General features: G+C 42.3%; 1 protein-coding gene across 1 annotated transcript in view; it reads left to right on the forward strand.

The window, feature by feature from the left end:
* The window catches only part of chd7 (chromodomain helicase DNA binding protein 7), a 68449-nt gene that overhangs the window by 30998 nt on the left and 19806 nt on the right, over positions 1-17645 (forward strand). Inside the window, exons 5-22 of the mRNA XM_046407719.1 lie at positions 4904-5048; positions 6074-6205; positions 6835-6900; positions 7895-7950; positions 9306-9420; positions 9870-9953; positions 10050-10187; positions 12124-12245; positions 12879-13122; positions 14324-14500; positions 14923-15066; positions 15181-15279; positions 15451-15622; positions 15722-15932; positions 16342-16537; positions 16815-16982; positions 17168-17347; positions 17492-17602. Coding sequence (XP_046263675.1) covers positions 4904-5048; positions 6074-6205; positions 6835-6900; positions 7895-7950; positions 9306-9420; positions 9870-9953; positions 10050-10187; positions 12124-12245; positions 12879-13122; positions 14324-14500; positions 14923-15066; positions 15181-15279; positions 15451-15622; positions 15722-15932; positions 16342-16537; positions 16815-16982; positions 17168-17347; positions 17492-17602 — 2560 coding nt within the window. The remainder of the gene's footprint in view (positions 1-4903; positions 5049-6073; positions 6206-6834; positions 6901-7894; positions 7951-9305; positions 9421-9869; positions 9954-10049; positions 10188-12123; positions 12246-12878; positions 13123-14323; positions 14501-14922; positions 15067-15180; positions 15280-15450; positions 15623-15721; positions 15933-16341; positions 16538-16814; positions 16983-17167; positions 17348-17491; positions 17603-17645) is intronic.

Below are 17645 nucleotides of genomic sequence, written 5' to 3' on the forward strand. Positions count from 1 at the left end.
AGAAAATAAGTTAAACATCAAGTTGCCAGTTGTACTATGCATGCTCTTAACAGCTACTTTTACATAGTTTGAAATTGTTGCCTATATGTCCAAAGGGTTTAGCACACCACAGATACTTGTATAGGATTGGACAGAGGAGTGTGTCCAGGCATATTGGAACCATGTTAATAGGACCCTCTGTGCATGACAAATATCATAATATGAAAGCCTGTTTTTGTGATGACCCGTACTGTTTTCTTCCTCATCTGATTTGCAGTTGGGATAAATATCTTAATATATTTTGCACCCATGTCTCCTGTCATGTTCCTGGTGCTGTAAACACCAAATAAAATGTGGTCCCTGTTTTTTTTGTTTATGTTTCTTTACATGTTGAACATGAAATTTGCACCGTTAGCTCAAAGAAGTTCCTTCTGGTGCTGATTGGATGATTATGAGGCAGTGTTTGAACCTGTAAACAGTGTATTTTTGCATGATTATTTCCAGGCTGATTCATGGATTTATAATTTGTGATTGACATTGGCGATACTGCTGTCCCAGGAAAAGTATACGGCATCATTGGATTGCAGCAGCATTTTTTTGTTTGAGTTAGGACTTATCATTCACAAACAATGTAAGGATTGACTCGCTCAGAGGGCTAAATGTCCCTCACTGCCAAGAATAGTCTGCATGGGCCGACTTGATCTTAATTAAGAGACAATAAATGAAAATCGGATGCATTCACCACTGTTAGTTTCAGATCTTTATGAAGTTGTGCTTGTATGTACAATACAGAAAGAATCAGGCGGTTTACTTGTCCAGTCAGCTCACTCCTCTCCTTTGACCTTGCTTCCTTCTTTTCCTTCCCTCTCTCCCTCACGCTCCCTCTCTGTCTACCTCTCTCAGAGGAAGTACATCTATAAATAACCCAGCTGCCACACCCTTCCCTCAGAGTGTGTGTATGCGTGTGAGTGTGAGAAGGGGTGATTTGTTTGCAGTATACACAAAGAAGTCAGACATGCATGCAGGTACCTTGCTTTGTCTGCAGAGGTGTGTGCAAATACAGCACTTTTTGAACACACACAGAAGGTGTGTGTATGTGTGCATGAGTGTGTGTGTGTTGCCTTTTGGCCATTGGTGTTAGCTTTTGTTGCCATGGGTCGTGTGTGTGCATGGGGGTTCAGTGGTATGACTCATCACGTCAGCAGGTGTCCCTTACACCCCACCCTCCCTCTGTTTTTGTCTTCCTCTTCACTTCTCCCTTTCTTTCCCATATTTTACTCCACAGCTCTGCTTCCTGTCCTTTTTATCCTCCCCCCACCAATGTGAAAGGAGCATCTCAACTCCTCTCTCACATGAGATACACACACACACACACACAGTGCACCACAGCTGTCCAGCAAGTGAAAATGCTAGGCCCATGAGTGTAAAACAGATGAGTGTCATTGAGGAGGGAGGGAGAAGAGCATGTGTGTACACCTGGACATGACTAACCTTTTATGTAGATGCTTACGTCATGATTGGCTTGTTAGCTTCTTTGGATTTAATACTTTAAGTCGTAGGCAACACGTTTTGGCAGGGTGTTCTAGAAACCCTCATGTCCCTCCCGATAGACCTACCTTAATGTAGCCTGATTTCCGTTCACGTGTTTTAGAGTTATCCATTGTTCGAGTTTAAAGCTTAATTAAAAGAATTAAATAAAGTGTATCCCGAGAGGTTTTTAGATCACACAGACTATAGCTGATCGATTTTGCCACCTGACATCAGCCTTTTTAACTTTATTCTTCCTGTTATGTCCTTGTTTTAGTCTTCTGGGTTTCATTACTTGACAGTGTAACCGGAGAGTCCAATGCATTTGCCACCTTAAACATATGGCAGATTCCATAATACATAAAATGCACTAATGTTGCATAAAAAAAAAAAAGATATATGATATCATGTTCTGATTGATTACCTGTCATGCAATTCAAGTGCTTAGGGAAACTTGAAATAGTCTCTTCTGGTAAACAGCAGTGTCAACAGTATTTTAATGTACATTGAGGATTTTATGGTAAATTGGCATTATGATTTATGACTGATGATACCATGACTATGGGACTTCATGAGTTGATATAGTGAACTTGACCCTCCTTATTCACACAATCAGCAATTACAGAGCAACATTATCATCAATAACGCAAATTCTGTATCTCTTTTAGCTCTGTTTTTGGTCTCAAACAACTCCCAAAGGAAAGATCTGTCTCTTCAGCTGCTAAATGCTCCATTCTGTTCAGCAGCCAGTCTCTGTGTGTCGTTTGATGCTTAGCAAGTAGTATTCAGTGGGTTTTTAGAGCTTTTTCTCTGGAATCAGCTGCCTGCTGCGGCCCGAAAAACAGTGCTGTAAGAGTGAACCAAGATAATGAGCTGAAAGTCAAGCTGCAGTTTTAAATGATGGTTCTTTGTAGGTTCATCACTATGAGTGACTTCCTCCACACTGTCACACTGTCCTGTTAGCATTCAAACATTGTTTGTATATAAACATAGATTACAGCTAATTAAAGTTGTACTATGTGTCTCTCCACACCCACGTTTTTGTCAAACTGTGTTTATGTTGCTTCCATCAGAATGAAGAGAATGGTGTGATGCTGTTCATTGTCACACAAGTTGATTGATTCAATAAGGTAAAGTATTTTGGGAGCACTAGACTAGATGAAAAATAAAAAAGGAGAGAGTGGAGAGTAGAAACAATAGAGAAAGAGGACTGAAGAGATGAACTGAGCAGAAAGAGATAGGGAGGTGATGAAGGGACTGAGAAAAGATGTGAGGCCCTGAAGAAGCTAGGAGGAAGAGAGGGGAGAAGGCAGCCAAGTGGAGAAGTGTAGTTTGTGCTTGTGTGTGTGTGTGTGTGTGTGTGGCCAGATGGCTCCAGCGTGTGGCGACCAGCCAGAGGAACAGGTGCAGGTCACATGACCAGCCGTTACCACGGAGATGGTGATTGCTCTTGGCGTGAGGATGAAAGGAGAAGGGCCCCAGGGACAGAGACGGGGGCGAGAGACATAGAGAGAGAGAGAGAGAAAGAGAGAGAGAGAGAGAGAGAGATCGTGCAGGAGGGAAGGAGGGAGAGAGGCACGGAGCAGGAAAGAGGCTGAGTGACATAAGCATTGAGTAGGAGAGAGAGACATCCAGGCATACAGTACTGCAGAGGGCAACGTAGGGGAAAAGGCAGCACATACAGGCTCAGACTGTGAGAGAACACAACATACACAACTTCTGGATGTTCTGTTTTATCAGAAGTTAGTGGAGTGAAATTATTGTCTCCTTGTGGCCTAAAAATATAGTTGTATATAAATTATACTTTAAGAATCAACATTTGTAAACAGCAGTACAGTTGTATTGTGATTGCTCATAATTCCATTGTGGATGCAGTCCCAGGTATGGTTTAGCCCAGCAACCGACGATTGCTGACATATTAGCGTACTTGTGTGCAGTTTTTTTAGTCTAATAAATAAACAAAATAAACTCAATTTGTCAAGAAAGAAAATATTGTTACGCCAATTTTCCTTATTAAAACAGAAAATTCCTATCGTGCGCCTTCTGAAATTAAGTTTCTTTTTTTACTGACTAGCCTAATTGTCTTATAAATTCTCTGTAAAACATTCAAACTTGACAGAAACAGAAATAAAACTCACCAAAAATTGAAGTAAGTTGTTGGACAGACCTAGTGTAAGAAGCTGACATTGTTATTGATTTTTTTTTTTCATTTTTGTCCAAATATAAGATGCACAAAATATGCCAGGAGAGAATCCATGGCTGGCAAATCAGACAGTGGCTCACCTCCTGAACAGTGACGAAATTTATTCCATGACGTCTTCCCCAGTGTGGAAAGAGAATAGTGGGTACATAAACAAAACCTGTCTCAATGGCTAAATGTTATGATTTATAACATGATCCTCCAATGGAAAAGGAATACATATATGATCATCAATGGCCTTGTGCTTTTCCAGTCAAGCAAGACCAGCAGAGTCACCCGTCTACTCTAGTGAAACGATCTTCTTCTAAATTTCAAGAGTCACGATCTTCCAGTTAACCTTAAAGACACTTCAAACAATATTTTATGTGAATTTGGGGCCATGTTGTATTTCGAGTATGAAGCAGTGAAAAATAAGCTGTACACAATGAATTTCTCAGTATGATACATATTGGAACAACATTTATTTTCTTACGCTGCTGGTTTAGTTACTTCAAAAACCAAACCTATGTAAATTTAACTTGTGGATTTAAAAGGATTCAGATTTGACCAGCAGATTCCAGCCTGCGTTTTTATTCGAGAATGTACAAATTTTATGTTGGTAATTGAAAAGCAGTGTTCTGTAAAGTGCATTTACATTGTTCTTTGTGACTGGTCATGGCAGTAAAGTGACTGAGAGACTGTGAGAGACAGGAGAGGGGTGCTGAGTGTCCTCTTGCCTCTGTGTTGCCTGTGCACACACACTCACAGATAGAGCCAGCTCCTCTTTCTGTCCATGCCAGAGATTAGAGGAAGCCTGGGGGCCTTTCAACCCCTCCCCCCCTTCCTGCTCTCTGGGGCCTCTCTCTTTCTGTCCCTCTCTCTGTCTGCCTGTCTCTCTCTCACCCTCTCTCCCTCATTCCCTCCCTGTGTGTCTCTCTTCTTCTCTGTGCCTGTATCTCTCTATCTTGCTCCCTCCACCTCCTCAGTCTTTCATCATATTAACCCCCTGTGTGCCAGAGCCTGAGGCACACTAATGATTTTCTAAATGGATAAATCAAACATGGCGACCGCCCTGGGACAGATGGGCACACATACACACACATGAATGTATTATAACTGTAATGGAGGAATGTAACACTTTGAGGAATGGTCTTTTAAAAACAAAAGATAGAGAGAGAGAATATTAAGTTTTTCCCTTCCTCCTTCCTCTTTCTACAGCAGTAAGAAGGTTGAGTCCGAGGGCGGAGCTAGCGCTGCTAAGAAAGATTCCAAGAGGAAGAGAGAGTCGTCAGTCAGTGATGACGTGGAGGTGAAGTCTCCACCCCCCTCACCACCTGAAGAGGACGATGATGATGGTGTACAGGTACAAGCTGCATACAAGGAAAACAGTTGTTTCTACTTTTCCAAGCATGTGAGAAAACTCCAGAGTATTCATAGGCATGACTAATATTGTGATGCAGCGTGGATTTCACACGCCCAGCAAAAGAAAAAACAGAAGGCCATTAAACTTCTCCCTCAGTGTCACAGTCTGCAAAGATAGAAGGCGGTGAGCCAGTAGGCGTCTACTGTTTGTGTTGTAAACCGACCTTGTTGACAGACCAACCAGACAGGTCCCACAGCCAAGTACACATGATGCGCCATCAACAACTTTTCTACCAATACTCTTTTAGTATTTCAAACTGTTTGAAACACAGTTTTTCCATATTTGGTAATGAGTAATTTAGCCTGAAATATCTACATATAAATGTATACTTTTAAGCGCTGGTTTTGTATGAAATTTGTTGTCTGGAGCATAAAGCAGAACACCACTCCTCTAACACATCCATATTTATGTGTAAATGAAATGTGCACATAAGGTGGCCTCTGTAAACAGACTAACATTTAGCTGTTAGCTGCATAAAGAGTGGTGGCTCTTTCTCAAATATGAAAGCACCTTAGCAGCAGTATGTCCTCTTCAGCCTCTCCACATCACCCTTGCTACACCAGGTTTTTTTTTTAAAAAAAAAAACACATTATTTGGCAGCATTTTAAGCCCAACAAATGAGGTGATGTTTTCATCAAAGTTGATACGTAGGGCATGCTGGACCATATGGAACAGAATAATGAAAATGAAGTCTGTTTCTTGGAAGAGGACTTCTGGTGAACAAGCGTACACAGCCCCGTCGTTCCCACTCTCCATGTCTGAGTTGGTGTAATATACTATACAATATGATGCCTGTTGTGTCACTACATTCTCTTTTCTGAAAGTGCATATTATTTTGCTAATTGCTAAAGTGTCAGGGATATGATGACAAGTCATCCAGTTGCTCATGTGGGTATTTTTGCGAGGGTTGCAAAACTGCAGCTGAACAAAATGTTGCCACCATTTTGTCTCTTTCTGACAAACAGAAGCGTCGTTCTAGCCGTCAGGTGAAGAGGAAGAGGTACACAGAGGATCTGGAGTTTAGGATCTCAGAGGACGATGACAGTGGCGACGACTCACCGGCGCCTAAGTCTCCATCGTCGTCATCACAACAGCAGGTATAGTGTTGGTTTCTGTTATTGGTTTAGCTTTTAATAAGGGAGTATGGCCAGTGGCTGACATTAAAGACTTAAAACATGACTTGAATGATATGATTATGTCAAGAGAAAGAAGCTGCCTTCGGTTGCCTGTCCTTTTTAAAAAGTGAAAATATTTTCTTAATAGTTTCTAATTAATATCTCTGCATCTTTTCCAAATCAGTTCTTAAGTCAGTCATTTTTTTGGTAACAAATTAAATGTGTCTGGAGCACTAATATTCAAACAATCAACAGTCGGGTACCAAAAAATGGCACCAAATGTCTGGTCAGGTTAAGTCTGGTGCACTTAAATATAAAAATGAATTTTAAAAAAATCCTGTGATACCAGCTCCGTTTACCGGTAGATTTGGTCCAGTGACATCTGTATAAAAAGAATTATTTAGCAAGATGTATATATTTGCATTTAGATGAATGTTAAATAATCAGGCCCTGAATATATTATTTTTACATTTATATAGTCAGCTTTGCCTGGAGAACCAATGGGTGTCAGGCTGTTACTGACGTGGTTATTAGGCGGATTCTGTGTAAGCAGCCGGATCAGGCTGGATGAAGCTCGAACTCAGCACTTAAGCTGTTCTGTGTGTTTCCAGGATGTGGCTGAGGCTGAGGGCCCTGTCGTGGAGAAGATCATGGGCATGCGTACCACCAAGAAACCGGTGAGAGACATGCAGACAAACTTAACATGCTAACACAAGAAACAGAGACATGGACACACTGGACCCGAGTCACGGTTTACGTCACCTGATTAGCCGCTCCACAGCTGGCCTGAGCAGATTACATACACACAGCTCAGACCATGTGTATTCACTTGGTAAACGGAGACAAGTGTTCTTGTATTTCACTATTTGTGTGTACTTGGTGTGTGTATGAGGGTGTGTGTGTGTGTGCATCTGATTGACTACGTGTGTGTGTGTTTCTCTACCCAGCTTTGTTTTAGACAGCTTGTCTAAAGAAAGCTCATCCCAGAGCCAATGCACACACACGCACATATAGTCACCAGCCAACTTTCCTTTGCTAGCCAGCTGCCAATGGGTTACCTCCACCCCCCCCAACCCCCCCACCCCACACACACAGCTCCATTCAGAGTTGACCCCAGGCTTGGCACACAGCCAAAACCACAATGCTAGCTACGCCAGACGCCAAGCTAGCATTTCCTCAGGCAGGGTGTGTGTGTGATTGATGATTCATGACATTACAGTAGTAGTAGCATGGTGTAGGGTGTGTGTGTGTGTGTGTGTGTGTGTTACAGTAGTAGTGGTGAATGGAAGTGGACGGCTGCACTTGAAAGAGCGACTGTTTCGGTATTTCCCCTTTCACACACTGTGACTATTAATCTGTGAATATATTTGAAGTTAAATTTGTTCATGTTTTACTCCCCAAAAGCCTATTAAAAATGTTTTTAAAAATTTTCTCCTCAACCTTACTCACACTTGGCCTGACGAGGTATGAATGAAACAGTAGTTTCCCTCAGTGTGAGGATGTCGAGCAGAGTGAGATTCAGTGTTGACTGACATGTCGGTGTGAGACTGCCTCCTTCTGCGCAACTTCACTAATTCAACCACATGTTGTATAACAATGAGAAGCCACTTCTGCTCTTTCACTGTGCAGTTGCTATATTTGCTGTGACTATTAAACCTTTTTTCTTTTCAGCTGGAGTCGGGGGAAGAGGTGGAGGTGGAGGAATTCTACGTCAAGTTCAAGGGCTTGTGAGTGGCACACGTTTTTTTCCCCCCTCTCCACCTCCTTTGTGTTTCACAGCAGGGCTTCCTCTTTTTTTAGACTTATTTTCAACACACATGCACCATGGTGTCCATGGGTCCACAAGTACTAAAAGCTCAGTATATTGAACCTGAAAGCCTTACTCCCTTTCTTTCACAATGAGATGACTCATTTATTTGTGGTGCAGATCCACTCTTAACATCAACATGGAAGTAGTAGTAGTACAGTTTATCATGGTGCTAAACCCATATTTTATTTTGTCCAGCTTTTATCATATTAGTGTCATATTTCATTTGTGTCTTGCAAACTCCAGTCAGATTTGTCTTTGGGCAACAAAAAAGGGTTTTGCAGATGAGAAGCAGCATGTCAAATAAACCAATCTGACCACATGACTTGCAAATAATTGTGGTCTTATACTCTTGCAGATCTGATAAACAAGATAGTTATTCTGAAGTCTACAGGCTCTTTTTTATATAGAGTCATTTTGGGACAGTTATTACTGAAGGTTTGATGAAATGTGGCATTTATTTTAATTTACCTTAAAGTCGATTTTTCTTCTTTTTTTGACATGCTAAGTTAAGGTGGGAGCTAATCGTGTATGGCAACAATGGCAATGTTAAAATAATGGCAGATCACTTACTTTTTACCTTTGGAAGACAGCTAATACTCTTTCATTCATAAGGTTCATCTAAGCACGCTCCTATTTTGGCATTTTCAACTAAGGCTGCAACAAATTGTTTTTCTTTTTTTAATTGTTGAGTGATTAATCATTTAATACATAAACCATTCCAAAATATCCCAGATTTATCAGGTGGTGTCTTTGTCTGATCACTAGTCCAAAGCTAAAACAGATTTAATTTGCTATCTAAGATTTGCTATTTGCTAAGACTAAGAAAATTGGCAAATATTCACATTTGAGAGACTAGAACAAATGAAATTTTGTTTATTTACAATTTATTTTTTTTTCTTTAAAAAAATTATCATCTTTTAAGTGACTCTCAAAATAGTTGCAATTAATATTCTGTGGTTCAAATACTTGTTTGAGCTTTACTTTGGACCCAGTCAGCAGTGAAGTGACAACAGGCATTCAAAAAAATAGATTCTTATGACCCTCAAAGGTGCACAGGTGTGGTATTGGTTCACATATAGCCTGCTGCTTGTGACAGCAGGTAGTTGATCTGTTTACATTAATAAAAACCTACACATCTAGTCATTGATTAAGAACTTGATGCAGTCTAGTTGAGGGGCCTGTAATCAGTAGTGTGTTGCTGTACTAAGGTGTGCTGCACGCACTGTTTGTGTGAACTGCTTTTTAAGTGTTTTTGTGTTTCTTGTGTTTCAGTTCATACCTCCACTGTCGCTGGGCAGATTTAGAGGAGCTGGAGAAGGACAAGAGAATACACCAGAAAGTCAAGAGGTTTAAGGCCAAGCAACAGCTCAACAGCTTTATCACTGAGGTAAGCCCTATGCTACACTGCAGTTAGCTCTGAGGTAACTACAATATAAGGTTTAAACCACTTGCTTAACAGTTTTGTTGTTCTGCATTAAAAACTGCTCATAGTTTTCAGGTGTGAAAATCAGATTTTTTTTGTATCTGTTTCCAGTCTTATTTGTCTTAACTGTCTTGCTGAAGTCAGTTGTATGAAGACAGTAAGCGTCACATGTACACTAACATACACTGATTGATCAGACCCTCAACAGCTTAAACCTTTCGAAAGGGGAAAAGGGTAATAGGCAATTTGAAAACCACATTTATGGCAAATGCTCAAGCCATGTAACATGTCTGTCTCAGTCAATACACTGTGAACATGAAATCATCTGGCCTCACCATAATACATGCAGCACACCCAGCCTACTGTAAAAGTGTCTGCCTGATCTAACAGTAGAACTCTTGCTTTCTCTCCAGATGGATGACGAGCCTTTTAACCCGGACTATGTGGAGGTGGACCGTGTCCTGGACGTTTCAGAGAGCACAGATGAAAACGGAGAGGTACTTTGATCCCTTCCTATCATCTTTCGTTGGTCTGGGTCTCTCCCTATCCACACACTATCACCAACCTACCCCCTACCTTATTTTTGTGTGCAGACCGTGACCTTATATTTGGTGAAATGGTGCAGTCTGCCTTACGAAGACTCCACCTGGGAGCTGAAGGCCGACATTGACCAGTCCAAGATAGAGGAATATGAACGCATTGCAGCACGCACACCCAACACCAAAAGAGTGGCAAGTATCTGTGTGCGTGTGTGTGTGTGTGTCCATGAATGCTCATTGGTGGTGATCTGTCTCCCTGCCTCCTCCCAGTAGGCGTGTGTTTGTGTGTGTTGGCCTGCTGCCTGCGCCTTCCTCCTCCAGATTTACAGCTCCCTTAACTGCTCTCCACAGGACCACGTTCTTGTGGTCTTACAAGCTCACACACACACACACACACACACACACGCACGCCCTGCTCTTGCGGCCAGGCCAAACCACTAACAGTGTGTTTAATGCTCAACAGAAGCAGCTGACTGGCTGTGGTCTTTCAACCCATCACTTCTTTGTTTCTTTGTCCATCTACACTACACAAAAATGTAAAGGCAACGCTTTAGTTTTTGCTCTCATTTTTCACAAGTTAAATCATAAGATTTAAAACTTATTATGCACACAAAAGACTCATGTCTCTCAGATTTTAAGCACAAATTTGTTAAAATCCATGTTAGTGAACTCTTCTCTTTTGCCAAGGCCCATCAGCCTAACATGCCAGCATGCCAAAATGCAGATTAAACATGAATGTTGTCACAGGTGTGTGGACTGGTCAAATGGCTGTTAAAATGTGCACTTATCTGTGTTGCTTCACCCCTCTTCAATGGCTTTGTGAAGCTGCGGGATTTTTACAGGAACTGAAACTTGCTGTCAGACACGTGGATCCATAGCATCCCAAACATGGGGGTTACATGCCTTCTGAGTATGCAGGCCATGCAATAATAGTGCCTTTTAGCTTGTAGGAACTGCTCATATCCTTCCAACATGGGGCTGGCTATTTTCATGCTGCATGAGGTGATGGTCGAGGATGAATGGCATGACATTGGAACCTCAGGCTCTTGTCACGATATCCCTGCATTCAAACAGCATCAGTAAAATGCACCTGTGATCATTGTCCGTAGCTTATGCCTTCCCATGCCATGACCCCATCGCCATGGTGGGGCGCTCTGTTCTCAGTTGTTGACATTAGCAAACCGCTCACCCTCACAGTGTCATCTCTGCTATCTACCTGGCACAGTGTAAATTGTTATTCATCTGTGAAGAGAACGCTTCTCCAGATGACGTCAAAGGCAAGCATTTGCCCACCACCTGCACTCAGGTCAAGAGCCTGGTGAGGACGGCAAGGCCGCGGCTGAGCTTCCCCAAGACGATATCTAACAGTTTGTGAAGAAATTCCTTGCTTGTGCAACTGTTACAACAGCTGTCTGGATGGCCGGTCTCAAACCATCATGCAAGTGGAGAAGTCGGGCGCGAAGGTCCTGGGCTGGCGTGATTACGCATGGTCTGTGGTTGTGAGGCCGGTTGGGTGTACTGCCAAAATTTTCTGAAACAACATTGGAGATGGCTTGGGACCTCTGTGGCTTCGTGTTGTGTGATAAAACTGCACATTTTAGAGCAGTTATTGTGACCAGTCCAAGACACATCTGTGCAATTGCCATGTTGTTTAATCAACATCTTGATATGCCACAGTGCTAAGTCTTTCATGTGCATGAACAAGTCTTAAATCTCTTAATTCAACTCTTGGAAAAAATAGGAACAAAAACAAAAGTGTTGTCTTAATATTTTGTTGAGTGTATTGAGTGAGGCAGTATTCAGATTTTTCTATTTTCCATTTATAGATTTGTATTTTTTTGCATTACGGAGCAGTCTGGCTCAAGGATAGACACGAAACCATCTAAACTATTGGGCTATTTGTGGCAGGCATCCAGAGTGTGAATCCCAAAGATGTTCTTGGTCGACAATTTAACTTTTCAACAGTTTAGTGCCTGACAAGAGTACTCGGAAACTCTACCACAGTCCCATGTATAAGTCATTACAGTCCATTCAAATCCATGTACTACCTTTAAAAATGAAAACAAAACACATCCTTGCACGAATGATTTGATAACCCTCAGTGTTGTTTAATATTATGTCCGTCTAGGATCGGCCTCCTGCAGCCGACTGGAAAAAGCTGGAGGGCTCCAGGGAATACAGGAACGGCAACGCACTCAGGGAATACCAGCTGGAAGGCCTCAACTGGCTAACCTTCAACTGGTACAACTCGTAAGTCACCATTAACTTTATTTTGTTAGAATTGGTCCCTAAATGCTCCTTCCAGTCTGTGCATGTGATGGCACCTCATTTAATAGTCTTAAGTGGACATCAAGTGGCCCTGAAGCGGTGTACCTTAAGAGTCTTTAAACAAACCTCTTCATTCAGTAGGACAAATTAAAGAGCCTAATTAAACTGAATGCTGAATACGTGGCCATGTTTTTGTCGGTTGTGCTCTCATGCACCCATAATCATGCTGTTAGTGGGTAAGCACACTAAATTATCAGAGGTGTATTCCAGACCTGGAAAAAAATTAGGGAATCCAATTTTCCAGCAGGTATTTTCCAGTTTATCTGTCAGGTTTTTTTTTTTTTTTTTTTTTTAGTCGGATCACTGCCTCACCCATTTGGAAAAGCAGTATTAAAATGAACCAAAAGGGAAAAGTTTCTTAGATCATAAATTAATTTAGTCATATAAAAATCCTGGAATTTTATGTCAGGGTCACAGTGGGAACTAGTCTTTGGACACTGGGGTCTTATCTAGTTTAGTGACACTGAAATTAAGATAATCTAAAACGCAGATCCTCCACAGTCCATCTGTTTGTAATGTCTCATTTGCTCTGTCCGCATCATTCGTCCTCCACAGACGTAACTGTATCTTGGCTGATGAGATGGGTCTAGGGAAGACCATCCAGTCCATTACATTCCTCTATGAGATTTACATGAAGGGCATTGAGGGGCCGTTCCTGGTCATTGCCCCACTCTCCACCATCCCCAACTGGGAGCGGGAGTTCAGGACCTGGACCGAACTCAATGCTGTGGTCTACCACGGCAGCCAGGCCAGCCGCAAGACCATCCAGGCCTACGAGATGTACTACAGAGATGCACAGGTAAAAAGGGCAATACACGGCTGCTAATCTGTCCCTATATACAATGATATTAGTTGCTCTTGGTGTTTTTACAGTGTCAGTCATCTGCACCATGAGTCTGGGTGCGGTTCACCAAAAGCAGTCAGTGTTATTTTGGTATGATTTCTATATTAAAGAAAGGCTGGTTAAAGTTGGAACGGGTACATTCATCATTGGTAAAAATATCACTCAGTTTCATGATAGTTCACACATTTGCGCTGCCCATGCTGCAAAACAAGATAACGCAGATGAAGAGGGGACTTTTTTTATTCTCACAACTGATACATAATTAACATGTAAGGAAACAAATGAACCATACAGAGACTCGAGAGTAGCACTTAGCACTGTCTTTAACTTCCAATCTTAGATGCACACGATCTATGCTGAAAAAGGTTTGAAAAGACATCATAAAATGTTAATTTTCTAGTGACAGATTGCATAGCCGTAGGTAAACATAGCCTAGCTGTATGGGTATGTAGTGGTACAGTTGCAGATCGAACTGAGCACTAGACCTTAATCAGACTATGATGAAGTAAGTTTAACTTGCTGTTAGAGTGTAATTAGTCATTTGTGCAGCATGGATGGTAGCTCAGCTTACATGGCAGCTTGTTAAGTGTAAGTTAGAAATAAACTAAGCAACTAAACAGAATGTGGATGGTGAGGTTGATGCAGCTATCCAGAAATGTGATTCTGTTGTGTGAAACAGTTGGCAGATCTGAACAGCTCCTCAGACAGTCGGATAGACGGTGCATCTATGGAGTATAAGCTCTTTACTGTCATCTAGCTGTAAGCCACATACTATAAGCTCCTATTGTGCATGGTCTCTCAGTGTGACTATCATGATAGTGAGCCTGTGAAGAACAAAATACCCTGTTGTAGCAGTGTCCTTGCGAGCTGTTTGTTTCTAATCCAGGCTGAAGTAATCCTCAAGGTCACAATTGACACCGTCCTTCTCTGCTGCACTGCCTGCTTCAGTGCATACAGAAAGAACATAGACCTACACTCGGTCCATGTCTGAGATGATTTCTAAATTATTTATATATACAGTATTTATATATGGTTTGGGTAAGGAGAACAGGCATAGTTACTGAGGTGAACATACTATCTCAGACCCACGGGGTTAGACATTTTATACTATTCTCTCTGACCTTCATTCTTTGTCTTTCTTTCTTTATCACTCCAGGGTAAGATAATAAAGGGAGTGTATCGATTCCACGCAGTGATAACAACCTTTGAGATGATTCTGGCTGACTGTCCGGAGCTTCGCAGCGTGCCGTGGCGCTGTGTGGTGATAGATGAGGCCCACCGCCTCAAAAACCGAAACTGCAAACTACTGGAAGGACTCAAAATGATGGACATGGTGAGTAGTTGGCTATGGCAAGAGAAAAGGAGGAGCTGGGAAAAAGCTGTTGGTTGCAAGCAGTTATTACTTTTACACATCATGCTTTTCAGGTCTATCGTGATGGTCTTAGTGGTACTCACAGCTACAATCAAGGCCTTAAAAAGCCTACAATAGATTAGAAAATATGTGTTTGTAGTTTCTTGGCACATTGAGTGCAGGGTGATGTAAATAAAGAATGTTTTGTTTAGTAAGATTTTTATAGTTTTTCTTGCAGAAACTTGAGAATACTTAGTATCAGTTTTACAAATTAGCCCATTAAATGTGGCACATCATTGCAATCCCTCTTTCCTTCTATTGAAGAGTTAAAGTCTCTGTGATATCCTGTGTCCCATTTTTAGAAACTCTAAATATCTTTTTCCTGTCTCTCCCCCCTCCTCCAGGAGCACAAAGTTCTGTTGACAGGAACTCCTCTGCAGAACACTGTGGAGGAGCTCTTCAGCTTACTCAACTTCCTTGAACCAGAAAGATTCCCGTCTGAACAGACATTCATGACTGAATTTGGAGACCTTAAGACTGAAGAACAGGTAGGTGGACGACTCAATCTGTGAAACAGGAAGGGGTTAACTTTTTGTTAAAAATGACTACATTGTTCACAGTGCATTTATTTAACATTGTTTATTCATCTGTGTGTTTCTCAGGTGCAAAAACTGCAGGGCATTCTGAAGCCCATGATGTTGAGAAGATTGAAGGAGGATGTGGAGAAGAACCTCGCCCCTAAGGAGGAGACCATCATTGAGGTAAGACTGCGTTCTCATCACCGGTGTCTCAGAACTTCTGCTGATCTTTGGCTCTTAAAAATTCAGTAAAGCCCAGTAAACCCGCACTCGTCTGTCAGAATCTGTTAAACTCTGTGTTGCGAGGTGCTTCAGGAATAGAAAATTAATTGGATCCAATATTGTTGTTGTCAGGTCGAGCTGACCAACATCCAGAAGAAATACTATCGTGCCATTCTGGAGAAGAATTTCTCCTTCCTGTCCAAAGGAGGTGCAGGAGGAGGTGGTGGAGGATCCAGTGTCCCCAACCTCCTTAACACCATGATGGAGCTGAGGAAATGCTGCAACCACCCCTACCTCATTAACGGTATACACTCACACTTCTGAAATGAAATGAAATGTATTAAGATTCTGCAAACTCTTCGTTTTGTTTCCTGATGAATTTGAGATGTTTTTCCTCATCCAGGAGCCGAAGAAAAGATTGCAGAGGAGTTCAGGGACTCCCACGGGGCAGATGTACCCGATATGGCACTCCAAGCCATGATCCAAGCCGCTGGCAAGTTAGTGCTCATTGACAAGCTGTTGCCCAAGCTGAAGGCTGGCGGACACAGAGTCCTGGTGTTCAGTCAGATGGTCCGCTGTCTGGACATCCTGGAGGACTACCTCATTCAGAAACGGTGAGTAAATCAATGTTTCCTTAAGAAGTGCAGATTGTGGAGATATTTTAGACAAAAGACTGGAAAGTCTTTGAAAAGTTCTTGAATTTGATGTTGTTAATTCATCTCAAAAGAAATGTTTAGACCAAAGATGCTCAATGTTCATGGTAAAGCAGATCTGCTTAATATGTATCTGACACTCTACCTCCAAAATGTGATCCACCTTATTTTTCACAGACATACATACAATACAAATATTCCAAAATATTATGTTAATAATCTTGAATTATTGACGTGATTTAACTGGCAGAATGTGACTCGTGAGATGATGTATCACTCTGTTGAAGTTGTCCCATCTCTGCTACACTGTTGACTATCGTAGGAATAATGGCAACACAATGTCACTGACAATCTGTGTCACTGTCTCCAGATATCCCTATGAGCGTATAGACGGCAGAGTTCGTGGTAACCTGCGACAGGCAGCCATCGACCGGTTCTCCAGACCAGACTCGGACCGCTTTGTCTTCCTGCTGTGCACAAGAGCTGGAGGACTCGGCATCAACCTGACTGCAGCAGATACCTGCATCATCTTTGACTCTGACTGGAATCCTCAGAATGACTTGCAGGTACAAACCACACAATGCCTTGCCTCCATTTTGCTTGTTATATGAGCATGCAACTGTTGAGGCCCCTCTACTGAGAAGTTGGAGTTCAAACCGTCTGTTGGGTGAACCCTACTGGCTTTATTTAGCTCTGGTTCATTCGACTTTATCGTGACTCTGCACTGGAACCTCACATCTCCAGCTGAATATGCTTGTGTGGACTGAACAGACACGTGAATCAGATTTGCTGTAGAACAGTGTTTCAGAGTGTCTGGATGCTTCCTCCTTCCTCCTCCTCCAGGCCCAGGCTCGGTGCCATCGCATTGGCCAGTCCAAGGCGGTCAAGATCTACCGTCTGATCACCAGGAACAGCTATGAGAGGGAGATGTTCGACAAGGCCAGTCTGAAGCTGGGACTCGACAAGGCTGTCCTCCAGAGCATGAGTGGACGAGAGAACGCCAACAGCGGGGTGAGACACACCACACAACACGCATTCTCACTCACTCTACCATGCAGTGTCTATTGAAGATTTTCCCTGTAAGTGAATCGTGTGTAAAGCTCAGTCTACCATGTATTAGAAGGCTAGTTCTTACGTTGGACACTGGCAGCAATAATTTTTTACTGTGGAATAAAATGTTTTCGTTTCTGGTCCAGGTCCAGCAGTTGTCCAAGAAGGAAATCGAGGACCTTCTGAGAAAAGGAGCATATGGAGCTCTAATGGACGAGGAAGACGAAGGGTCAAAATTCTGTGAGGAAGACATTGACCAGATCCTTCAGAGACGAACCCACACCATCACCATAGAGTCTGAGGGCAAGGGCTCCACCTTTGCTAAGGTACAAACTTTACTCAGCCTTTTGCCAAGAACTCCGTCTCACACAATTTGTCGCTCCGAGTGTAAAGTTTAGAATGTGTCAAAGTGATTTCTGAACAAGTGTTAATACGTGTCCACTGACCAACATTTTCCCCCTTTCCTTCAGGCCAGTTTTGTTGCAACAGGTAACCGATCAGACATTTCTCTGGAGGATCCGGACTTCTGGCAGAAATGGGCCAAGAAGGCTGAGCTGGACCTGGATGCCATCAATGGACGGGTACTACACACACAGACATACATACACTTGCAACTGCGCATAA

The sequence above is a fragment of the Scatophagus argus genome, chromosome 13 (genome assembly GCF_020382885.2).
Source record: "Scatophagus argus isolate fScaArg1 chromosome 13, fScaArg1.pri, whole genome shotgun sequence".
In the NCBI taxonomy this organism is placed as follows: Eukaryota; Metazoa; Chordata; class Actinopteri; family Scatophagidae; genus Scatophagus; species Scatophagus argus.